At 32.1% G+C, this 27,962-nt stretch overlaps 1 protein-coding gene and 1 pseudogene across 1 annotated transcript; both read left to right on the top strand.

The window, feature by feature from the left end:
* The first annotated feature begins 7 nt into the window (after positions 1-7).
* Positions 8-27,573, top strand: LOC128185915 (uncharacterized; annotated as a pseudogene).
* LOC128185917 (uncharacterized) lies at positions 12,057-16,498 on the top strand. The gene is made up of 3 exons (XM_052855626.1): positions 12,057-12,624; positions 13,083-13,211; positions 15,900-16,498. Exons 1-3 carry the CDS (start codon positions 12,057-12,059, stop codon positions 16,310-16,312), a joined length of 1,110 nt encoding a protein of 369 aa, XP_052711586.1. The 3' UTR covers positions 16,313-16,498.
* Positions 27,574-27,962: the final 389 nt, after the last annotated feature.

Genomic DNA, 27,962 nt, shown 5'->3' with positions numbered 1-27,962 from the left:
TGTTAAACAGTTTATTCTACAGTTTGAAAAAATGAAGGTGGTTTGTATTTTAGCGATATTGCTAAGTTTATCTGATGCAGAACCAATCTCATCGTTCCTTACTGATGGAGAAAACAAGACTTCAACATCATTGGAGAGCAACGACCAGGAATGGAACGATTTGAGCATCCTACGACAAATAATTAACCAAGAGACTGTCATCCGCCTCGCTTTGGTCAAGAATGTCCATGCACTGGTAAATGACGTTACCCTTATAAAGAAAAGTCTAGCTGCAAGTGAAGCAAGAGTTAACGTACAGCAGCAGACGATTGATGCATTAAAGATTCAGGTGAAATCTCTTCAACAGGAAAATAACGAACTTAAGAACAGTAGCAGGATAAGTGAGGCCAGAATCATGGAGCTCGAAACTAATTTACAATCAGTTAACGAGAACTATAGTTCTCTGCGCGACGAATTAATCGTCATCCAGAAGGATTCAGACGACAAAAGGCAAGAAATGTTCAACAAAACTCAGAGTGTTCTTGATGATATCAAAATAGAAGTACGATACCTCTCGGTCACTCTGTTGGATTTCAAGGAAAGCACGGAGACCTAAAATGATTCGAGAAATAGAAAATACGAAGAACGTGAACGGTACTTTAACAATTCATTTGAAGAATTAAAAGCGGAAATCGTTCAAACCGAACTCAACCTCACTAATAACAAAGTGCTCATTCAAAATCTAGATGATTCTCAATCGGAAATTAGAGAAACCTTCACAAGTATTGACATGTGTTGTTTATCGTAAAAAAAAAATGAAAATGTGCTTGCTTTGATTTAAAAAAAACCCGAAGAGTCGCTGTAAATGATTTTTAGTTAATTGTTTCCATGGTAGCAGAGCACATGTTTGATAAGAATTCCATCTTAAGCAGAAGTAGGCAGGAACGATATTTTATTTGTAAACTTTTGTTTTTTGTCTAGTATACAAACCTGTGGGCAGACCTTTAAAATTTCGAACACTGGTTTATCTGTACAATAACACAGTTTTTAAAAGTTTTATATACACGATTAGGTTTATTTATCATTATTCTTTAGGAAAATGTATTATTTGTCATATATAACCATTTTGTATCGTTTATATATTTGTATGAATTGGTTTTAGAAAATGTTTAATTCATTTTATCAGAAATCTTGAATAGAACAGTCACTAAGCTTGAAACACAGTTAAAAACGTCGGAGTATGAGCAGCTTAAACTATCGTCTGCTGTGGCTTCTTTGGAAGTGGCCAACATGAACTTGTCCAGATTGAACTGCGGTAAGATGAGCTTTACATTTTTTTTTCAACCAAATGACCTAGTATATATTGAAAGTATGTGTTGTTGGAAAATCACACATAAACCAATAAAAATGGAATTTTGCAAAAGAATACTTCGAAATCATTGATATTATTTGTGTTGATAAAACGTAAACCTTTAAGAGGTCTTAACTTCCATGTAACATGTATTATTGTAAATATATAAATGGTCTACTAAAAAAACCCTTGTAGGTGATGTGGGTTTAAAGAGTGTTAAAACACATTTTTTCTCAGCGCAAACAGTTTTTAAAAAAGTACTACCATGCACAATGAATGGCAGTTTGTTGTTATATTTCTGTCTCCCAAAATAGAACCAAATGAACGTTTTCTACACAGACATCGCAAATTTATCGACGTTTACAGCATTAAAAGTCTGTCACTCTTTTTACAAATCTGAATTTCACATTTTTGTTCCATGTTCATAAAACATAACTTGATATAGAATTATTGAAATAATTCAATTGTGTAGTAGGGAACGTAAATAACTTTATTTTTCCCTAATGTTATTTTTTTTTTGCTCTTTTACACTTGCAAACACTTAATTTCGCCCTGTTCTGAAGTGCGTGCTGATATGTTATAATAGCGTAATTCAAAATTAGTTTTAAACTGCAGTAGTGACTAGCGTCCTTTATACCCGCGTAAATGACAACACCGACGAGAGTAATCTTGTTATCTTTCACATACATGTTTATAACATGTTACTACTACCAGTCAAATGCGATGCTCTAAAACTGCAAACATTGTTTAAATATTTAAAACTAATTCTTCATCTTTATATTCCGTTTTATCAGACAAATTCTCTTAAATATGTATATATTAAGTATATTTCTATGTACTTTTAGCTAAACAACTTGTACACGTATGAGTAATCTTGACCCCTAGAAAGGACTTATATAAGCTGTGCATGTTTTCAATTGATTTATTTTTAGTGTAATGGAATAATGAAAATAATGAAATCTCCAAAGAAAGTATTTTCTCTTTGTTTAAATGAAACTGATGAGTTATCGCATGCAGACGCATATTAATTATTTGCTTTAATTTTTGCCAGGGCCTTTTCCTCCACAGTTCTTAAAGTTCTATGCTATGTTTTTTTATTCCGTAATTCATTCATAAAAAATCAAAGTGTTCTAAATAAAATGGTTAAAATAAAATATGTAGAATACATAGTTGTAATTGTTTAATTAATTCTTCATTCAAATATATTTCGTTTAATTATTTCAGACATATCCACTCATTAAAAACACAGAGCCATGTGATAAACTTCATGTCTATTAAGCAATATATACACTTTAAATTACAATTAGTTATTTTTCCAATTGTAGATAAGAGTAACCACCATGCATTTACAGCGGGTATATCATCACATAACTATGATTGGGCAGGAGACACCCTAGTGTTCCCCACAGTAATCTACAATCTAGGAGCCGGCTACAACCCTAGTACTGGTATCTTTACAGCGCCCACAGCAGGGACATATGTGTTCTATGTCTCTGTTCAGTCTGCCTATCAAAAATACATCTATTTAGACATAGTTTTGAATGGATCCAGTAAGGTCAAGGCCTTAGCTTGGTACGACAGTGGGAGCAGCGTTAGCATTCACCAGACCGGAACCAACCTGGTTATCTTACATCTACAGACCGGGGACAGAGTGTGGGTCAAACGGTACAGTGGTGTCGGTTACTACAGTTATAGTACTCCCGTTACAACGTTTTCTGGATTTAAAGTTTACTAGTTGGAATGATTTAATTGAGGTATTATAAACAGATATTGTAGGAAAAGAAAACATACATGTATGTTCTTAGATGTGGTGTTCATATTTCTTTCTGATCTGAGTGATGTATTCCATCGATATAGAATCTTCAGTAAAGCACATTATTGTATTTTATCATAGGATTAAAATGTGTCAGAACAAATATAATAAAGAATATTGAAAGGAAAACTAGTTATTCTTTAACAAAACCTCTCCTAATTTGAAATGAGTGTGAGCGATAACGATGTATAAAATGTTGTTTTTGTTTTTTTATTTAATTAAGCTTAAACAATATTTATTGATATTTTACAGTAGCAGGTACATGTATTTGGCATTAAGTACAATAAGATTGGGAAACAAGCCAAAAGGCTTATACAAATCTCTCTCTGAGATAAGAAAAAATATGAGAGGTACAAATTACATGTATATATGTTGAAATAAAGAAACAGAAAGATTATATAAAAGAGGAAAAAAAAATTCACTGTATATACATATGCATGAGTTTGAGAGTTGGAATTACAAGTGCATTTATTTTTAAAGTCGTGAGCTAATCGACCCCCTACCAGTATAACTTCATGTAATGCTATAAGGAAAACACTACAATTATGGTCAGAACAATTCGAAGTAAAACACCAAAGGAAAAACATGTATGAAATACATGTACATCCCTGTATAAAAATATCCTAGATGCTTCACGTATATTAGAATATAATTGAATAGAAAAAGTGTCAAGGTTACACTAGGTACCCTGAAATCGTTTACTGTCGATGATAATTTTTGTACCATATAAAAATGTATTTATTATCATTATCGCTAAGATTTAGAGACCCAAAGAGTAATATATGTAGGTTGACATTTGTTGAAGTTTGTTAATTTTTTCACTACGTATTACATTATAATTTGGGCAATATAAAAGATAGTGGTCATTACTTTCAATTGAACCACATGTACATAATGGGGAGGAGCAGAAGTTTCTGTGGAACATATAAAGTTTCAGGGCGTTTATTGAGTTTGATTTCACCCCCCTCCTCCCACACATACACAATAGATTAGTTAAATGCATTTTAAACAACCATTTTGCATGCAATATAAACGTAGATATTTGGAGCTGGAAAATAACTTTTTTAAGCAATTGTATTAAGAAAAAAATTCACGTAAGAACCAATCCACTGTTTGTTAATAAGCTAATTACATGTAGTTTCAGTTTTCTCTATTTGACATTATTACATAAGGAATTTAAGTGTAAAATTTTTGAATGTCATTTTACTACTGCGGTTCATTAATAGATGCACTTTCCATTAGTTCGCAATTTACAATTTATGTTCACCTCATTCGAAGTGAATATATGAAACTGTAATGCACTTAATCACTGAGATCTAAAATATTAGTAAGTCTAAATATATCACATTTACGTTAAAAATTTAAGTTTTAAAAAGTTTTGAATTTTAACTCGTGTTGTGGCAGTCAAGATGAGGAGTAAGAGTTATCTTTCTTTGTTTATATTGTTTCCAGCAAAAATCCCTTTTGCTATTTTTAACTTAAATAAATGGTGTGCTATGGCAGAAGGTCTGCAGAATGTAGACTGCACGGATAAAAAACCTTGCATATGCAAGTGTGTCCTGTCCTTTGATAGTGCACCAAAAAATCTGAAAAAACCAGGCAGACTTGCCCAAGATGGATTCTATTATCTAGGTGAGGCATCGGATGATAAGTTTGATTTGCTTTGATTTCTATTTTTTTAAAAATTGTTTTCATCTTGAACGCACTCAAGAAAGAAGTAGCTCAAGTAGAAATGATCTGTTGATGCTTTTGCAGCATAAAATACTGTTAATATTTTAGATGCAGACCTCCACTTACCCCCCACCCCCCTCCAAAAAAAATACAAAACAAGAAACAACCCGATCCTGAATCAACACTTTCTTTTTAAAAGTCAAGTGACAGCTGAATTTTCAATAATCATTTTCTAATTAAATCAATAATTCATATAATCAATTTATTTTATTTAAGGAGTCGGGCGGTCTATAGTCAACCATCGAAATTTCTTTTAGATTTTAGATAATATGATTTTTATAGCGATATACAATCATTTGGTAAAGTAAAAAGAACCCCACATCTTTATGCTTTGAAATTTGAATACTTTGCTATAGTGTCATTTGAGCTCTTCCTTTAAGGAGATTTATAGAGTCTAAAAACAGCAACGACCATTCAGCCCTCTTTATTTCTAAGCATTATAAGTTTATAACTTAGAGGTGGAAATGCACATAGGTATATAAAATGGAATGGTGCGGGGAATTTTGTTTTGTTTTTTTTTCAAATTGGTTTTTTATTGTTTTGAATCTAATTCAGTAATTATTAGAAGAGTTTAAAACAATTTCAATCATTTTTATGGAGTCCAATTTCATTCTTATTAGACACTGGGTACAAGAGTTCTTGTCACTTTAATCCCCTTTAAAATTCAGATATTTTTCTTATGGCAATATTTGACTGACTTTAGAAACGAATTATACAATTATACAAACAGCAAATTTTCAGGCCTAATTTTCTTCTGATACGACGACCAAAACGAAATTATAAAACTTATTTTTTATCATTTAATAACGCCTTTTTAAAACAAAAAAAGGAAAGTATCTTAAAGTTTTGATGATGTAATTATAGCATAATGTTGGAATACATAACAACAAGAGCAACAAAATTCAAAAATGATGCAAAATTTATCAATCTTCTTCATTGTTATCAAAAAAAAGTAATGAATTAATATCATACCTTATTGTAGGTCATAATTAAAACGGAATCAAGCGAAAAGATTTTTTGTGCTTACCTATAATTTAAAGTCGGATATGCACTTTTTAACAGACTATTGTTTTGAAGCATCATAAAAATAGTTCCTGGTCCGCTTTTACCTCAAAGAAAAGTAGGAACAGTAGAAAAAACAAAACTACACCGAGGCACATATCTGATGGAAGATAAGGTAGCACGGGAGTTTCGAATAAAGTACAATATTTTTGAAAAATTGAGAGTTGCGGTACTTGAAGGCTATTGAGTTTTGCTAAAATTCATGAAATGATTTTTAATGATTATCATTAGTTAGAGGGGTGTCTGTTGTTAAAATTGGTTTGCAATATGTAGGCCCCTTATGTTAGGTACATGAGAATCAGAAGTAAAATGCGAAACCTGCGGCTATGACTGTTGTGCTGACTTTACACAGTGAAATTGCAAGTTACAGACGGGAGGTAAAATAACACGAAAAGTAGGTGGATGGGACATTGTAAACTATACACCGGTAAGTTTGACATGTGATAGTGCAACATACACGCGGTACGGAAGGTCAACCCTCTGCAGGGAATTAGCTGGGGGAGGTCTAAAAAGCTGAAAAATCAAGAAAAATTAGCAAAATATGAAAGGGTCAAAATCTCATAAAAACCAGTATGTAGAGAATTTTACAGGTTTTGACTAATAATTTTCTTCAGAAATTGGTGATTGGCCTTTTAAAGAGTGAATTAAAGGTATTTGTGCTGAATGGGAACTGAGGAAATTCTAGTTACAGAGTTCCAAAGACATGCATCCCTTGGCTACAATAAATTGTATAAAAAAAACTGTCCCCTGCCACCTAATGTTTCAGATAATGTTAACTCGTACCTGTTGGGGGTATACAAAAGAATGTCGGAAGTCATCACGTCAATTTTGTTTGCTTTGTCGAAGAAAGATGAGAAAAAGTCAAAACTGTTGCCAGTTTTCCCGTTAGAAAGGATAGAAGAAATCGAACACCAAAACCAAGAGCCAGACCTGCACAGAATCACAAAACTTGCGCGTACTGTGAAAAAGATAAGGGAAAACATGTCTTTCCAAAAGAAAATTGATTTGAATCAACCGAAAATGTTTCTGTCTAAAATGTTTAAAGATATGCATAACCATCGCCATGAAATTGATCAATACACAGATGGGACTTGTGTTCTATTGAAAAGAAAACTTGAAAAACGCCGCCGATAATCGATGTCCGAGTTGGACGTGAATTCGCCACCCATTCGTCGGACATCTGACGCAAAAGAACCTTCTAGTTTTCACAAATCCCAATAAGCTCCTTTGTTCGGTGGATCGACAGAATCCGTCGACTCCGCTGTCGATCGAGAAGCTGAAGCAAGGAATACATTCGAATCCGACCTGAGATAAAAATGCCATCTAGATTCGAGCGATCGCAGAGCTTACAGTTCACACCCTCCCTTCAGCGAAATTATACGACTCTGGAAAAGAAGGACTCCGCAAGTCCTAGGCCACATAGTTTTATCGAAAAACGAAATTCAATATATCTAGGAGCAGCCTGATGACCAGTCTGCCCCCTCCAAGAAGGGCCTCGATTTCGACCGACCAGCACCTGCCGCTGCAGGTTCCTAGATTCAACTCGAGACAACTGAGAAGTTTTCCTGGGGTTCACCACAGGGGACACAATTCACATGTCATAACCGAATTCATCGACAAAGACAAACTTCGAGCGAAACAAAAAGTGGCGATGGAACTTCAAATTCGAGCGAATTCAACGAAAAATAGATAACTTTTTGACATTTGATTCTCCAAAATGTGTGGAATTGAAAAGGGGTTACAGGCTTTTAACTTAATGCCTTGAATAATATACCGTATTATGGATTTTTGTTTTGGTTAACGGCCAAATCACTGTGACGGATCGGAAAGAACAAATATATATACCTGCATACAAACATCAACAGAACAATGTAACTTTATGAGAAAAAGTTTTTCTTCTACTAATATTTATAATTTATTCAAGGATTTTTTTTAATAATACACGCAGATGGATACCTTTTATGGCATTAAAGTTTGTCTATCAACATTAACTCTAGTCGTAATACTTTGATGGATCTGAATCATAAACCAGTTTTTCGAAAAACTGAGAAGATTGTGTCATTGAACACATAACATGTGTTCGAATTATATGTTAAAAACATAAATACTACCTGAAATAATTGAATATATATTGGATTGGGGGTTAGGATATCAATAATGAAAATACGTTTGTGTGAGTGACATTCATTACGGCGGATTATTCATTCAACAATGACATCTCTGGCTAATTATTTGGTTTATTTTTGAATTTTGACTTATTACTTTTGCATTTTTGCTTATAGAGCTTAAAGGTGAAATGGTGGACAATATTTTATAAGTCTTTCTCAGAAACCTCCTCTGCAAATAAATGTAACAACTAACACTGAATAAGCAATGTTCAGACTTTGTTCAAACAAAAACCTACAACATCACCCACAAGAAGTATTTGCATAACTTTGATTTTAACAGTTGTTTATTTCTGCTCTTCGAGATATATTTCATGATGTGTGTACTAAAAAGAATGAAGTTCTACAATTATAATTCAAAATGAAAACTAGACAAAGTTATCAGAAAATATACAGAAATATCGTGAAGCTAAGAAATTTTAGTCAAAATACATTCCAATTGTACATCCAATAGTTATTCATTTTATAAAAAACACAGATAAAACATAAGAAAATCCGTTTAATACTATATACAATTTTTATGCAATCTCCCCCTTATATGATATGCCCTACAAAAAAAAAATAAAAAAAAAATAGGAGAAAAATTAGCTGTTGTTACATATCTTTCTTAATCGTAATTATCTTCTCCTTACATCAGGGCTTTGTAGCTCTACCTTAGTTTCATCAACATAGTGGATATTTGCACAGTCAGCTCTGGTAAATCTGTCTTTATTTCCATGGAAGATATGCGGTTCAATGTTTTTGAGTCAGTACTTAAAGGGACTCAAAATTCAATATTTTATTTTTCTAATTCTAATGTTTAAAATGGTTATTATGGGTACTTTTAATGCTTTGTCAAAATTTTAAAGTCAAAGTCAAATATTGAGTTATTGGCAAAATATAGAGTTTGAAAATCTTTGTTTTGTAAACAAAACTTGAGCTTTGTTATTGTTTACATATGTGTTTTATTGGTATAAGTCTCAATCAAATGTTCCTTTTTCTGTTTATCATATTATCTATGAACACATTGGATCAGTTTACCTTGTTTTCCATGAGTCATTTGATAAAATCAAAGTACTGAAGTACTGACGGGAGTTGATTTTATCGATTATCATTTATTCAAAATCAACAATATGTGATTTTGCATGGCAAGTAGTATCAGTAATCGAAATATTTCTGAGAAATTGTATGGATCCAGGCAAGACTGAACTCTTGTCTTGTTCAACCAAACGCTCGGCTGTCTCCGTTTATCTCCGACAAGCAAGAGAGACTCGGAGACAGCCAAGCGTCTGGTTGAACGAGACTACATTGAACTCTAGCGTAGGAATACATACGAATTTAAAAAGTATCTAAACTGTTTGTACAATTTAAAATCTTATTATTTTCATGGTATTTATAAATAAGTTTTCTTGAAAAACAATGCTTCAGAATATATAGCATCGAATTTATCGATTATTTTCAAGAACTAAGTGTTGTCAGCGGTATTGATTTGTGCTAAGGTCCAAACACTGTTTCACTTTCGCTTTGCCCGAGTGAGTGCATAGGAGAGTTGATTAAAATCAACTCCCAAAAAAATAGTAATTCCATACTTTACATTTTTTTGAAAACAAATATAAGATTTGAGTCTTGTTTACATGACAATTATTTCTTACGTCAGTATCTCTCTTATAATTGACTGTCAACATTAAATTGTAGTCAATCATTCGAAATAAGCAAGTTAACCATTTTATACATGAAAAAAGAAAAAGAAAATTTTGATTTAAAATCGTGTCCAAGTCCCTTTAACCTCTGTTTGGTTGCCTCTGATATCTTTTTAACACCATCACCAGCCCCGTAAAGTGAGGTGGTGCAGTTTGTTTACATGAAAAGGTGACTTTTGATCTTGGTGTACATTGTAAATGTAACATACTTGATTTTCCGAGGTCGGAAGCGTGTTTTGGAGATGTCCGAGGCAAGTAAAGAGACGATATCTCTAAAATCCCGAAGGGCTTAATGGAATTTGATCACGTGAAAATTCGGCATACTCTGAGTAGAATACTACCGGTGATACTTGTTGTATAAATAAAAACAGTTTCATAAATATTCGTACAGTCTTCGATGTTTGATATAACTCATCCCATATCTATGTATATAGACATCGTTGTTCCCCGATGAAAGAATTTCAAAACACTTCAAAATTAGATAAATTTATAAGATATACTTAACCTTGACTCTTTATAACTATAGTCTCTTTATAACTATAGATAGATAGTTTGCTCATCTGCGTTTTCTATAATTTACTTCATTACTCTCTCTCTCTCATTTCTCTCTCTCTAGCGGTAATGTCTCAACTCTGCCTACTACGATCTGATTGGACAAAGGTCAGTCAAAACATTACATTGAAACTTTTCTGGAGTTAACGCCTATTAAAATTTTCTACGTAGTTCGCTGTATCATTTCGTCTCTATACAAATGTTGGAAAACAAACGCATAATATTGATAAGTGATTTCAGCGGTCAATAAATAAGCAAACAATCACTTATGTATAAAACAAGATATGTTATTTAGGTAAGGAACACAAATAGCAAACACAATCACGAGCAGGCCTTCTCATGGCTTTTCTGTCGATATCCCGGGAAAAAAGAGACAGAAGCGCGCAAAAAGGACGCAGAGCCCGATAAAAACAAAGCGGAAGCTATATAACCCCCCACCCCCCCCCCCCAAAAAAAAATTCACTACAATTGAAAGAATTTTGCATCTTTAAAAATACATTTGAGCGCAGTAGGGTACAGTTACATATAGAAAACTTTGATAAAATGCATTGACCAGCTGAAATGTAGAGCAAAGATAAATAGATATATAGAATATGCATTTTGACAAAGAATGTGAACATAATATATGGGATTGTTTTATCCTGGAAAAAAGTAGTAACCTACACGTTTCAAAAGAAAAGAACATGCAAAACTATAACTTATCTTGATAGTTCACCGGGTTACGTGTTTCTTGACCATTGATAGTTACCTTGAAGTAGTTGGTTTTACATAATGATAAAAAGCAAAAGTGAGAAGGGTCCCACCTTTTACATTGTCGAGCTCCAGTAAATAATAGTAATTTAAAAAAGCACCGTTTATATTCTTCATTGCTGCTGGCATACATATTTTTGATAAAAGTAAATATGTTCCATGAATACCATAGAAAAAATGATTTGTACCAGGTTTCATCTGTCTAAACGCCATCATAAATCCCTTTAAAATCTACAAATACACAATATACAGTGTAATTTCTTGTTCTTAGTCGTTAATCAATGAGTTTTAAAAAATGAAGATCAGTACATGTATATTATTCAAAATTGAATGATATACATGTATCCTTTTATGCATTCTTTTAAAAATCAACTTATAATGTTGAGCTCATTAGTAACTCAACGATGCCTTTTTGTTTTAATGCCACTCACATAACTAGACTAATTTTTTAAGGAAGAGAGGGAAGTAGAGCATAATTTCAGAATTGCTTGACATATTTTCTGAAAACCGTTTATCTCTAATGGCAGCACTCACAAGAAGTAAATATGCTTTGAACGATAAAATGTTATCTCGAGATGTAAAGGTAAAACTTTTGAGGGCAACAATTATAAATTGCATCACACAAAAGCTGTTTAGGTCTTTATCTGTATATAACAGTAGATGTAATACTTCTGATATCATTCTTAATCTAACCGAATTCAAACTGCAGATAAGTGGTGGAACGTGCCGTTAAGCAACATTTTGTATATATATATATATATATATATATATATATATATATATATATATATATATATATATATATATATATATATATATATATATATATATATATATATATATATATATATATATATATATATATATATATATATATATATATATATATATATATATATATATATATATATATATATATATATATATATATATATATATATAGTGTGACACAGTTTGTTGTATAATTTTACAAAATGAGGGTGGTTTGTATTTTAGTGATATTTCTAAGTTTTTCTGATGCAGTATCTATTACGTCGTTTCTTACTGATGGAGAAAACAAAACTTCAACATCACTGGAAAGTAAGAAACTTGAATGTTCCGATTTAGGCATTCTTCGCCAGATGATTAATCAAGAGACTGTTATTCGCCTCACCTTGGTCAAGAATGTGCACGCTTTGATTAATGACTTCAACCTTATGAAGCAGAGTCTTGCATCAAGTGAAGCAACAGTTACGGAACTACAGCGTACGATTGAAGTATTAAATCTTACAGTAAACTCTCTTCAACAGACAAATAGAAAACTTCAGTACAACAGCAGAATTAGCGAGGCCAAGACCAAGGAGCTGGAAACGAAATTACAAACAGTAAATGACAACGTAAACATCATCCAAGAAGACTCAGACAAAAAAAGGCAGGAGTTTTTTAACAAAACGAACAGTGTTCTCGATGATATTAAAATAGAAGTACGCTACCTCTCGGTCACGCTGTTGGATTTCAAAGAATGTTCAGATTCCCAAGCAGAGATTAGAAGAACCTTTACAGGTACTCGCATGTGATTGCACTTACGTTTGTCGCTTGTTATATGCTTGCATTAGTTTAAAGAAAAACGAATTACCGCTTTAAATGGTTTTAATTCTGTCCATGTCACTACAGGACGTATAATATATTTAGCCAGGAAGCATCAGCAAACTAACCAGGAATTTTAGGAGTTAACAATTGTACGTAAAGAAAAATGAAACTCTTGCATTATTCTTTGTTGTTTCTAGAAACCTGTATATATATAGACTTTTGAATCTCATCAAAAGCATCCTTGTTTTTATAAAACGACTTTCATAAACAAGTTTAAAGTTTGTTTTTCATAGTTTTAATATTTACGGATTCTTTAAACAAGTATACTATATGTCATATTAAATCATTTTCAATGGTCATAAAGTATGAATTTGTTCAGAAGTTAGATTATTTTTTTTTTTTTTTCTTTTTTTTTTTTTTTTTTTTTTAAGAAATTTTGAATAAAACAGTCGCAAAACATGAAACACTATTGAAAAGGTCGGCGTACGAGCAGCTTAAATTGTCGTCGGCTGTGGCTTTGTTGGATGCGGCCTACAGGAACTTGTCCAAATCGAATTGCGGTAAGACGAAGTTTACATTTTTGCTATCAAATGACCTTTTTTGTTTTGAGGTACAGGTATTTTAAAATATCACACATAAATCAAGTAAAAGAATTTTCAAAAAGATATATACGTGTATTGATATTATTTAAAGATGTCTTAACGACAACAAATTTAAAGTTGTAATAATAAGCAAATTACTAGGATATTGTGTAACATGTATTACTGTAAAATTAATATATCAATGAGTTAAAAAAATGAAAATACCTGTAATAACGCTTGTCAAGGGGAACCGTTTCTAAAACAGTACCACTCTGCACAGTAAATGGCAGTTTATTTCTCGTAATTTTATCTCCCTAAATAGACCCTTGTGTCTACACAGACATCGCAAAAATATCCACGTTTACAGCATTATAAGAATGTCACTCTTTTGATTATCTTAAATTTAAGTTTTCCTTTTATGTTCATAAAACATAGCGTGATTTAAATTTATTAAAATCATTTAATTGTGTTATAGAGAACCAATATGTACACTGGGTATTTTTGCCTCGCGTTGTGTTTTCGCTTTTTTCACTTGCAAACAGTTACTTTCGCCCTGTCATGAATTAGCTTAGACACAATTGTGATAAAAAGTTCAAGGGACATGGTGACGCACAAACCCATGATTCAGCAAAAATCGAATTTTTGTATTTCCACATATTTTATTTATCATATGAAAAGATGAAATTTTGAAAAATTGCGGTGTTCAAAAGAAATTAAATCAAAGAACTATGTATGATATTAGTCAAATTTGGCCCCCAAAATTCGCTATTTTAAAAATGATTCAGGTTCATTAATTTGTTGTGTTATTTTATAAAAGAGTTGACATGAAATATGTTTTTCACCTATTTATTTGATTTATATGCACTCACTGGCAGTATATGACGTCAGAAGTGACGCTATTTTAATAATTTAATCAAAATCAATCAAAAATTGACATTTTTCTTATCTTTTTTCGAATGGGAAATATAGAGCGACTCTTTGAACAAGAACGAACTATTTGTCACTTATAAGTATTGGATAGATACATCTTTGGTGAAAATATTTTGTTTGTTCAAGCAGTCGCTCAATGTTTCCTTAAAGAAAAACTACCTAAAAACAAGCCGTTTTATGCTAAAAATGAGATAATGGCGGGAAAAGGTAAACCTCATGATGTCATATTTTTAAATTGTGGGTACAAAAATCAAAATGAAAATCATGAAAAAAACTTCAAATGTATATTTGTACAAATAAAGCGAAGAATTACAGTAAAATGACAATGTTCATTTTTAGGGGGCCATTTTAGGCTCAAACCATATATAGTCCTTTCAAAGAGAAAAATAGAATTACACACCGGGCCAACACATAAATATTGAGTTTTCTTTCCGCTTCATTGCCACGCAAGCGCAGCTGAATTTAAATACTGCAGCGTGACATACATCATGAGCCAGAAGCCTCTCATTGAATTACGATGTCCTCAAAAACTTTATGAAGATGCGTTTTCTAATAATGCATATTTCTTTCCACAGGCATCGGATAGCTTCAAATTCAATTTCTTTTTTTCAGTGTGTCAATCTTACTGTAACTATTTTTAGACAGAAATCGCAAACACGTGACAAAAAACTAATGTCAAAAACAACTTGGTTTGTTTAAATGTGCATTTTCCGGATAAGTTTTAATGACTTGTAAATTGATAGGTAATGATTTATGATGGGTGAAACCGTTCGTATGATAAAATTTCGAGTAGCTCTTCTTATTTCTGTTGTCATAAACAAAATTTTTAACATGTATTTTGAGTCACCGTGTCACTTTAAGAGAGATAATTTGAGACATTTAAATTCAACCCGTCTTAAATTCGCCCGTTGGGAAAAACGGAAAATAAATTGGGGTGAATATGTCCTTATTTACAGTGAATATTTCCTGAGAGGTGTTTGTTTATAGTTTATAATAGCTGGTATTAAATATTTGTTTAAAACTGAAATAGTAGCTTCTAAATGACAGCACCTAATAAAATTATCTTGTTATCTTTCAAATATATATCATACTACATGTACTATTATCAGTCATATACAATGTTCTATGATTGCTCTATAACATTACTGTATTATGTATAACTAATTCTTTGTCTGTATACACAGTCTTATTAGGAAAATTCTCCTAAACATGTATTTATTAAAATCAGATAATCTTTTTTGTACATGTAGCTAAACAACTTGTGCAAATGTGACTTGCCTTGATAAATGACAAGGCCTAAGATAAGTCGTGCCTGTTTTTCAATAGATTTATATTTTTTTTATAATAAAATATTGGAAAAACTAAATTAAATCACCAAAGAAAGAATCTCTTTGTTTAAATGAAACTGATGAGATTTGTATGCTCATTTGCATGCATACACGCACACATTAATAATTCACTTCCAATTTTAAATGCTTATTTGTCTGAGACTTTTACTTTACAGTTTTTGACATCATTTTTAAATACATGTAACAAATGCTATGTTTTATTCCGTAATTCATTCATTAATTAAGAAAACTTCAAAGTGTTCTAATGTGCATATAGAAAATGTGAAATACACAGGTGTTATTGTATGCTTAATTTTTGATTAAAAAATGTGTCTTTCAATTGATTAAGACATATCCACCTTTTAAAAGCACAGAAGCGATTAACAATTAGTTATTTTTCCAATTGTAGATACGATTAACCACCATGCATTTACAGCGGGAATATCATCAGATAACAGTGGTTGGAGAGGAGACACCCTAATGTTCCCCGTAGTAATTTACAGTGAAGGAACAGGCTACAACTCCAGTACTGGTATCTTTACAGCTCCGACATCGGGGACGTATGTGTTCTATGTCTCTGTTCAGTCTGCCTATCAAAAGTTCATCCGTTTAAACATAGTATTAAATGAATCTACGAAGGTCCAGGTCATGACTTGGTACAACAGTGGAAGCAGTGTTGAAATTCACCAGACCGGAACCAACCTGGTAATCTTACCTCTACGGACCGGAGACAGAGTATGGGTCAAACGAAGCGTCGACAGTATCGGTTACCATAGCAATATTAATCTCGCAACAACGTTTTCTGGATTTAAACTTTATTAGTTAAATTATTTAACTAACATCAAAATGTATTATTAACAGATAATGTAGGGGAAAAAACCAGTGGTTCTTATGTGTGGTGTTCATTTTTCTCTCTGATCTGAGTGATGTATTCCATTGATACAGAACCTTTTTACAGCACAATTTTGTATTTTATCAAAGGATTAAAATGTGTCAGAACAAATATAATAAAGAATATTGAAAGGGAAACTATTTATTCTTTAAGAAAATCTCTCCTATTCTAATTTTAGAATAAGTGTGATTGATAATTATATATAAGTTATTGTTCTTGTTGTTGATTTACTTTATACCCCCCCCCCCCCCACACACACACACATACACATAATAATAATTACACATAATAATGCAATATAAACGTAAATATTTGGAGTTGGAAGAAAAACTTTTTTTCATTATCAGCAATTGTATTATTAATAGAATGAACGTAAGAACTATAACAACGTTTGTTACTAAGCTAATTACATGTAGTTTCAGTTTTCTCTATTTGACATTATTGCAACAGGAATTTTAGCATAATTTTTTTAAATATCATTTTGCTACTGCTGTTCATTTATACATGCACTTTCTATCAGTTTACCATTTACATTTTATGCTCATCTCATTTGGAGTGAATATGTGAAACTGTAATACACTTAATCACTGAGATTTATAATATTAGTAAGTCTAAATATATCACATTTACGTTAGAAATTTTAAAAGTTTAAAAAAGATTTGAATGATAACCCGAGTTGGGTTATGGCAGTCAAGATGAGGATTAACAGTTATCTTTCTTTGTGTATATTGTTTCCAGCAAAACCCCCTTTGCTTTTTTTAATTGGTCTGCTATGGCAGAACGTCTGCAGAATGTAGACTCTGCACGGATTATAAACATTGCATATGCAAGTGTGAAAACTCGTATCCTGTCCTTTGATAGTGCACCAGAAAATCTGAAAAAACAAGCCGGTAGACTTGCCCAAGATGGATTCTATTATCTATGTGAGACATCGGTTGATAAGTTTGATAAGCTTCGATTTCTATTTTATAAATTGAACTACTGTTTTCATCTTGAACGCACTAAAGGAAGGACAAGCTCAAGTGGGAATAATCTGTTGATGCTTTTGCAGAATAAAGTACTGTTTATATTTTAGTAGATGCAGACTTCGCCTACCCCCCCTACCCCCCCTCCCCAATCCAGAATCAACACTTTCTCTTTAAACGTCTAGTGACATCTGGATATTTTCATAATCATTTTCTATCTAAATCAATAATTCATATCATCAATTTATTTGATTTTATTTAAGGAGTCTGGGCAGTCTATAGTCAACCATCAGAATTTCTTTTAGATTTTAGATAATATGATTTTTGTAGCTAAACACAAACATTTAGTAAAAACAAAAATCCACATCTTTATGCTATGAAATTTGAATAATTTGCTATATCGTCATTTGAGTTCTTCTTTGAAGGAGAATTATAGAGTCTAAAAACAGCAACGACCATTTAGCCGTCTTAATTTCTAAGCATCATAAGTTTATAACTTAGCGGTGGAAATGCACATAGGTATATAAAATGGAATGCTGCGGGGGATTTTTAAAATTATTTTTTGTTTTATTTGTTTTTAAGCTCACCTGAACCAAAGGTTCAAGTGAGCTTTTCTGATCACCCGTTATCCGACGTCCGTCCGTCCGTCCGTCCGTTCGTCTGTCTGTCTGTCTGTCCGTCAGTCTGTGAACTTTTCACATTTTCGACTTCTTCTCAAAAACCACTGGGCCAAATTTAACCAAATTTTGTACAAAGCATCCTTATGATAAGGGGATTATAAATTGTTAAAATAAAGGCACATCCCTTTTCAAAAGGGAGATAATTGTAAAACAGTGCGTATAGGGTGCATGTCTTTAAAAATCTTCTTCTCAAGAACCAATGCACCAGAAATGCCAATTTTTACACAAAAGCTTGTATATATAGTGAAGACTTTAAAATTGTAAAAATCGTGACCCTCAGACCAAAACTGGGGACCCAGGCGGGGTTCAAAGTTTAACATAGAAATACATAGGAAAATGTTTTAAAAATCTTCTTCTCAAGAACCAATGCACCAGAAATGCCATTATTTACACAAAAGGTTGTATATATAGTGGAGATTCTAAATTGTAAAAATCGAGACCCCCGAACCAAAAATGGAGCCCCAGGCGGGGTTCAAAGTTTAACATAGAAATACATAGGAAAATGTTTAAAAAATCTTCTTCTCAAGAACCACTGCATCAGAAATGCCAATTTTTACATAGAAGCTTGCATATATTGTGAAGATTCTAACTTGTAAATATCGTGACCCCCCCAGACCAAAACTGGGGCCCCAGGCGGGGTTCAAAGTTTAACATAGAAATACATAGGAAAAATGTTTTCATGACTTTTGAACTACAAATATTCAAGCGAATTCGACGAAAAATCAATAGCTTTTTGACATTTGATTTACTAAAAAGTGTGGAATAAAAAAGGGGTTACACGCTTTTTACTTAATGTCCAGAATGTTAAACCGTATTATTAATTTATTTTGGTAATCGGACAAATTACTGTGACTGATCAAAATATATATATATATATATATATATATATATATATATATATATATATATATATATATATATATATATATATATATATATATATATATATATATATATATATATATAAGAAGCACTAGCAAACCAAAAACACTCGTTATTTAAAGTGTCGGACCAAAAGATACACGGTTATAAGATGAGATATAAAAAAGCACTAAAAATAACCAACGACACGAACAATAAAATAATATATTGTCAAATTTTTGGGACAACCCGTCCCTTCTTCAGGAAAACAAAATAAAAACTACATAAGAAAGAAGAAAAACATCTACAAAACTAGCACTAAACTAAACTTAATAATATATAAAAACTAGATAATGTTTAAACACCGGATCAAAACGTGGCAGCTACATCTTTATATTTAAGAATTCGAGCCCAAGAAAGAAAAATCCCGTCCGACGCAGCGGACGGTCTGTGAAGAAGTGCTGAGAGATAACGCGAACGAATTAACTTGCTAATTGGGGGTTGTTGTTAATTAAGTTGTACTAGTAAGATAATTCGTGGTGAAAGTTTGTAGGGAAGATTGGCCCTGTAAAATACCACATAAATAATCATGAATGTAAAAACTAATGGAAGTGAAATAAAGAAAAAGAACAAAACCGATTAAGGAAATAGCTAATAATTTGAATAAATAACATTATTAATAGTTTGTACATGGACCGAAAACGATGAAGATGGTGATATTGCTACGAAAACAAATCAGTACTTAGTTGATGTTCATTTTGGTGAAGTCACTTAATTTGTTAATGACGTCAGGGCGGAATGACTTCAGTCTATGCATCAAAAATTTTTCTTTATTTTTTCACTCCGCATCTGTCCAGTTAGGGTTGTGATCAATGACCAAAACCATCATGTCCTCCCATTTGTGACCATCTAAATTAAAATGTTCCCCTACGGGTTCTTTAATTTTCTTAGTTTTGATGGTGGAACGATGAATATTGATGCGCCTGCGGAGGTCTACTGTTTCCCCTACGTATTGTTTCTGACAAAATTTACAATTGATGAGATATACACAATTGTCAGTACGACAAGAAGTATTTGCGAAAATTTTGTAGGTACGGCCAGTAATGGGGCTAGAGAAGTCGTCTGCATCAGAGCTGTGTTTGCACAACAGACATCTGGTGTCAGAACAAGTTCTAAAGCCACCATTAGGCAGAGGGTTCTTTAGTTTGGTTCTTACTACCATGTCCTTAAGGTTTCTAGGGCGCTTGAAAGCTGCCATCGGGGGTTTTTTGAAAACCTCAACCATTTTATCATTGCTGTAAAGGATTGGCAGGTTCTTCTTAAGGACTGCATTTAGGCCCCTAAGGACAGGGTGGTAAGTAGTGACAAATGGGACCTTGTTGTCTTCGTTTTTGGGTTTATATTTCAGAAGGGATAAACGATCCTCTTTAGCTAAATCATCAATTGCATTCTGTACAGAGTGCGAGCTGTAGCCCCTGGCAAATAAGTGGGATTTTAGGAGTTGACTTTGCTCAGAGTATAGTTCTTGAGTTGAACAAATACGTCTGACTCTGGTGGCTAGGCCTTTTGGTATGCCTCTAAACGTATGAGGTGGGTGGCAGCTAGACGTCATTAAATAGAGGTGGGAATCTGTAGGTTTAGTATGAAGATTGAAATCGAGTTTACCATCGACTAACGTTGAAGTAGTGTCAAGAAACGTGTTGTTGAATGAGGCAATTTAATATATATATATATATATATATATATATATATATATATATATATATATATATATATATATATATATATATATATATATATATATATATATATATATATATATATATATTTAATACAATTTAATATATATATATATATATATATATATATATATATATATATATATATATATATATATATATATATATATATATATATATATATATATATATATATATATATATATATATATATATATATATCTAAAACAACTCTTGATGACAAGAGGTTTTTCTTCTTCTAATGTACTTGGTTTATTCAAGATTTTGTTTTAACTAAAAGATTCAAATGGTTATGTACCCCCTCTATAAAATGATTTAATGACATTAAATTTTGTATGTCAACATAGACTCTACTCCTCTTTGCAATGACTTTCATCGGAAATGAAGTGGAGCTACGTTCTAATCTGCACCATAATTATATAGATTAGTGTCATGACAAATTGAGAAGGTTGTTTTAAAACTTGATCGAGAACATAACGTATTCCTAACCTACAACGCCTCTGAAAACCATCATAGCTTTAAGACACCACAACGTCTGCCATATCCTCAATAAACTCAACAGTGTGAACAGCCATCTCTAAAAGAAGAAGAAAACCGATAGCTACACCATGTCATAGTACTTTGAGAAATAACAGAGCACATACTATAGATATACGTGCATTTGCATATTACAAGAAGATATAGCATTGATGCTGTAACTTAATATACTTACCAACTGTACACGTACACTGTTTTAGTTGTATTTGGGTCTTAAAAGTAAACAAAAGTAAACAATATATGAATGAATCATTAACATGAGCTTATTAACCCCCCTACCCCCATCCGCGCATGACTCCTATAAGTACTTTGAGTACAATATCCGTTTTCCAACTTTCTCGACTTTTTTCTGTTTTAAAATTTATGAAAGATTTCTTGATCTGGAAGAGCCTTTTATAATTTGCATTTTGCTTACAAATTGATAATATACGGCAAAACATATCTGGTTTTTATGTAATGGCAAAATGATGATAAAAATATCATTGATAGCTCAAAATAATCTTAGTTTTTGAGAAAAAAATAAATTCAATTTAAAAAATGATGAACATATGACAAATATTATGACATGTACATGCGTATATATACACCAATGTTTACATTTACCAGCACAATTTTACCAAATCAACATCACGTAAACGACCGAAAGCCCCCATTACCATGTAATGAAAATTGATATGTCATTGTGAATCAAATACATGTATCACATTAGTAACACAGACTTTAAAGATGTAAAATTCTTAATACTCAAGTATGTTTGTGATAGACATTCACGATAATATTTTCAAATTATATTTTGTTGTTATTTCAATACTTTTTAGAAAGAAAATTTAGTCGATATTAGACATCTCAACTTTTTATATGTCTCTGATAGCTTCGGTTTACATCCTAAGATATGTCTTGAAGTGACTATAATATATATTAAGATACATCGGATAATCCTATGATATCTGCTAGGATAGATCGTAAGATACTTTCCTTAACATGGCCCCTAGGACTTTGCTGAACAATTCAGGTACAATTAAAATTCGCCCCTAAGCTTTCAATTTGTTATGAGTATTTGATTAAAATGACATGACACTTGTAGCAGGGAAATAATATTGTGTTAATACTTAAATAATGTTGAGAACAAAATGTATAGTAAAAGTGAGTACAATTTGAAAAAAAATCCAGATACCAACATTCTAAAGGTGATATCTCTCATTAATGGCCAGTCTAGGCACGAAGCATCTGGGTGGGGAGGGGGGATGGGCTGCCCACCGCACTTTTTGGCGCAACAATTATAAATATATAAAAAATGAACTAACATGTTGCCCCCTCCCCCTACTTTATCGGGACGGTGTTAAAATTTGAATTCAAAATAAGGGAATATACAGTGAAACTAAGGTTATAGATATACCCACCCATCAAATGGATTAGGATTTTCAGAAGTTGTCAAGATTTTTTCATGTAATGTGCGTGCAGTCTGCCCGTTTAAAGTTTATTACATTTTCGAGTGTTACTAAGGACGAGTACAGAAGACGAAAAGTAGCTAATTCCAAAAGAATGTGCTCCAAAATACCAATTTCTATATTATTTAACAGGTCGATATACTATTTCAAGACCATATTAATGGTGGGAAATAACCTGGCATAATATTCATGGTACTTTGCATAGTCAAAGGTTAGATATTAGCGCAAAAAGGTACTTTTTTTCCAGTAACATGTCGATAACTATTGATAAAATGTATTCACCTGCGGAAGAAGAAATTACGCTGAGCCTCGTATATTTTATATTAAAAACTTTTAAATATACTGCAAAACTAAGTATATAATGAGATACAATGTAATGATATTACGTATCACATATATGTATATATTTTATGTGATCGTTTGACCCTGGATAAAATGGTTGTTGAAATATTTTAAACTTTTTTTTGTAAGCTAACTGATGTCCATTATTTAGATAATAGTTTCGAGAAGACTGATAGCTTCCCTTTCTGTAAGCTTTTATTATAAATCACAGATAAATAAGAAAATAGAAACGGTTATACTTTTTTTAATTGCCGATTTCATCTTTACATTTCAATAATGAATAATAACACCCAAACTCGAAACAATTTTTCTTTTATGCTAACATACCTCTTTTTTATAAGTTAAGAAAGAAACATTTTCCACTTTTATCAAAGGAAAATGATTTGTTCCAGTTTCTATCTCTGAAAACGCTACCGAAAGCCTGTTTAAAATCTACAAACACAATATCGATATACCTTTTTTTGTCTTTTGTTGTCCTTAATAATCAGAATTATTTGATTTTATGGATACAAAATAGTCTATGATAATTAAGGAACACAGTGTATCTTTGTCTGAAACTACACACGACATTACCAGATATCCCCACATAATTATATAAACGTTATATCTTTTTCGATTTAGTTAACATTGATATTTTGTTCTTCAGTTATCTTAAGTTCCAAAAGTTAATACCCAGTTGGGATACACTGGTTATATTTTGGAAAGGTCAATCATAGCTTTGGGTGTTAATTGAGTGTCTTCTATAGTTGATTAAAAGTTGGGTTTTTGAATAATAAAATCAGCATTCAATTTATATTTATAAAGTTTGATGATATCTAAGACTTTTTATGGCAATCAAGCTTGAATAATTTTAAATATTTAGCCCAATTATAATTTAACAATGTCTTTTTATTTATATTCCACTTATGTTATTAAATTTTAGCGGGGATGGGGGCATTGTAAGATGTTAAGATTGTTTGACATACTTTGATAAAATCGTTATCACTAGTGGCAACATTTCACTAGGTTGTTTTGTTTTGAAAGATAAAATGTATTTTGAGATGAAAAGGAAAGGTTTTCTTGAGGACAACAATTATAGATAGTATCCAATGGAGCAGTTTTTGGTTTTTATCTCTGCATAACAGTGGACGTGATACTTCAAATATTGTCCCAAATCTTACGAAACTTACACGTCAGAAAAATGTGGGTCTGGCTGTTTTACTATAAATATATAGTTCATGTTGTAGTGTAAAACAGTTTATTCTACAGTTCAACCAGTACTACCAATCTCATCGTTCCTTACTGATGGAGAAAACAAGACTTCAACATCACTGGAGAGCAAAGGCAAGGAATGGAACGATTTGAGCATCCTACGACAAATGATTAACCAAGAGACTGTCATCCGCCTCGTTTTGGTAAAAATATGTCCACGGACTGGCTAATGACGTCACCAGTTTGAAACAAAGTCTTGCAACAAGTGATACAAAAATATCAGAACAACAGCGAACATTTGCTTCTCTTATGCAAAAAAATAGTGAACTTGAAAACAGTAGCAGAATGAGCGAGTCTAGAATAACGGATTTGGAAACGAGATTACAAACAGTTAACGGAAACGTCAGCACTCTGCACGAACAATTAAACGACATCCAGAAGGATTCAGACGACAAAAGGCGAGAAATGTTTAACAAAACTCAAAGATTTCTTGATGATATCAAAATAGAGGTACGCTATCTTTCGGTCACGCTGTTAGATTTCAAGGAAAGCACGGAGACTGAAAATGAGTCGAGGGATAAGAAATACGAAGAACTTGAACGGCATTTTACCAAGTCATTTGAAAAATTGAAAGCGGAAATCGTTCAAACCAAACTCAACCTCACTAATAACAAAGTGCTCATTCAAAATCTAGATGATTCTCAATCGGAAATTAGAGGAACCTTCACAGGTATTAACATGTCTTGTTTATCGTAAGAAATAAAAATATGCTTGCTTTGATTAAAAAAAAATCCGAAGAGTCACTGTAAATGGTTTTTAGTTAATTGTTTCCATGGTAGCAGTGCACATGTTTGATAAGAATTCCATCTTAAGCAGAAGTAGGCAGGAACGATATTTTATTTGTAAAATCTGGCTTTTGCCTAGTATACAAACCTGGGGACAGACCTTTAAAATTTCGAACACTGGTTTATCTGTACAATAACAGTTTTTAACAGTTTTATATACAAGATTAGGTTCATTTATCATTATTCTTTAGGAAAATGTATTATTTGTCATATATAACCATTTTGTATCGTTTATATATTTGTATGAATTGGTTTTAGAAAATGTTTAATTCATTTTTTCAGAAATCTTGAATAGAACAGTCACTAAGCTTGAAACACAGTTAAAAACGTCGGAGTATGAGCAGCTTTTAAAACTGTCGTCTGCTGTGGCTTCTTTGGAAGTGTCCAACATGAACTTGTCCAGATTGAGCTGCGGTAAGATGAACTTTACATTTTTTTTTCAACCAAATAACCTAGTATATATTGAAAGTATGTGTTGTTGGAAAATCACACATAAACCAATTAAAATGGAATTTTGCAAAAGGATACTTCGAAATCATTGATATTATTTATGTTGATAAAACGTAAACCTTTAAGAGGTCTTAACTTCCACAAATTTAATTTCGTATTAATAGTTTATCAAAAGAATATCTTGTAACATGTATTATTGTAAATATATAAATGGTCTACTAAAAAAACCCTTGTAGGTGACGTGAGGTTAAAGGGTGTTAAAACACATTTTTTCTCAGCGCGAGCAGTTTTTAAAAACGTACTACCATGCACAATGAATGGCAGTTTGTTGTTGTATTTCTGTCTCCAAAAATAGAACCAAATGAACGCTTTCTACACAGACGTCGCATTTATCGACGTTTACAGCATTTAAAGTCTGTCACTCTTTTTACAAATCTGAATTTCACATTTTTGTTTCATGTTCATAAAACATAACTTGATATAGAATTATTAAAATGATTCAATTGTGACGTAGGGATCGTAACTAACTTTATTTTTGCCCTAAGTTATAATTTTTTTTGCTCTTTTACACTTGCAAACAGTTAATTTTGCCCTGTTCTGAATTAACACAGACATAGATGTGATAAAAGAGAGATAATTGGAAATATGTAAATTCGAGCTTTCTTAAATTCGCCAAATAACAAAAGGGGCTAAAACAATATTTGGACGAATATGTCCCTATTAATTGTAATTATTCGACTGACAAGTGCGTGCTTATAAGTTATAATAGCTTGCATTCAATATTAGTTTTAAACTGCTGTACTAGCGTCCTTTATACCCGCATAAATGACAACACCGACGAGAGTAATCTTGTTATCTTTCACATACATGTTTATAACATGTTACTGCTACTACCAGTCAAATGCGATGCTCTAAAACTGGAAACATTACTTAAATATCTAAAACTTATTCTTTATCTGTATATTCCGTCTTATTAGACAAATTCTCTCAAACATGTATATATTAAATATATTTCTATGTACATGAAGCTAAACAACTTGTACACGTATGAGTGATCTTTATCCCTAGAAAGGACTTATATAAGTCGTGCATGTTTTTAATTGGTTTATTCTTATTATAATGGAATATTGAAAATAATGAAATCTCCAATGAAAGTAATTTCTCTTTGTTTAAATGAAACTGATGAGTTATCACACAGATTAAAAATGTGCTTCCAATTTTTGTCCGGACCTTTTTCTCTACAGTTCTTAATGTTCTATGCTATGTTTTATTGCGTAATTAGTTCATAAAAAATCAAAGTGTTCTAATTAAATTGCTTAGAATAAAATATGTAGAATACATAATTGGAATTGTTTAATTAATTCTTTATTCAAATATATTTCTCTTAATTATTTTACACATATTTAGTCATTAAAAGCACAGAACTATGTGATAAACTTCATGTCTATTAAGCAGTATATACACTTTAAACTACAATTAGTTATTTTTCCAATTGTAGATAAGAGTAACCACCATGCGTTTACAGCGGCAATATCATCAGGTAACTCTGGTTGGATAGGAGACACTCTAGTGTTCCCCACAGTAATCTACAGTGAAGGAACAGGCTACAACCCCAGTACTGGTATCTTTACAGCGCCGACAGCGGGGACATATGTGTTCTATGTCTCTGTTCAGTCTGCCCATCAAAAATACGTCTATTTAGACATAGTTATGAATGGATCCAGAGAGGTCAGGGCCATGGCTTATTGCGGTAGTGGGAGTAACATTAGCATTTACCAGACCGGAACCAACCTGGTTATCTTACATCTACAGACCGGGGACAGAGTGTGGGTCAGACGAGGCGGTGGTACCGGTTACTACAGTGATAGTGGTCACGTTACAACGTTCTCTGGATTTAAACTTTAATAGTTTAAATGATTTAATTGAGATCAATCTCTATTATTTACAGAAATTGAAGGAATATTTTAAAAAATGGTTCTTTTGTGCTGTGTTCATACTTTTTTTTTCTGATTTGACTGATGTATTCCATCGATCTAGAACTTTCTTTTACAGCACATATTGTATTTTATCATAGGATGAAAATGTGTCAGAACAAATATAATAAAGAATTTTGAAAGGAAAACTATTTATCCTTTTTAACAAAATTATCTCCTATTTTGAAATGAGTGTGAGCGATACCGATATAAAAGATGTTGTTCTTGTTTTTGATTGAGTTTGATTTGCTGTATACCCCCCCCCCCACACACACACACAATAAATTATTAAAAAACAATTTATGTACAATAAATGGTTTATGTATGTTGCCAGTTGGTAATGTGGGGATTTTTCCCCATTTAGTGATATTCTTATCTGGCAATTTGCATACATTGTGACTGCGCATGCGCACTTTTTTCCTGAACTCCAGTCATGGAGAAAACTTGCTGTCTGTAAAGGATTTTTCTACTGTTTATCGAAGATAAAGATTCCTGAGCATCCTGAAAACTTGCCAGTTCATTCATTGA

This window comes from Crassostrea angulata, chromosome 5, assembly GCF_025612915.1.
Source record: "Crassostrea angulata isolate pt1a10 chromosome 5, ASM2561291v2, whole genome shotgun sequence".
Lineage (NCBI taxonomy): Eukaryota > Metazoa > Mollusca > Bivalvia > Ostreida > Ostreidae > Magallana > Magallana angulata.
This window is presented reverse-complemented; position numbering and strand designations above follow the sequence as displayed.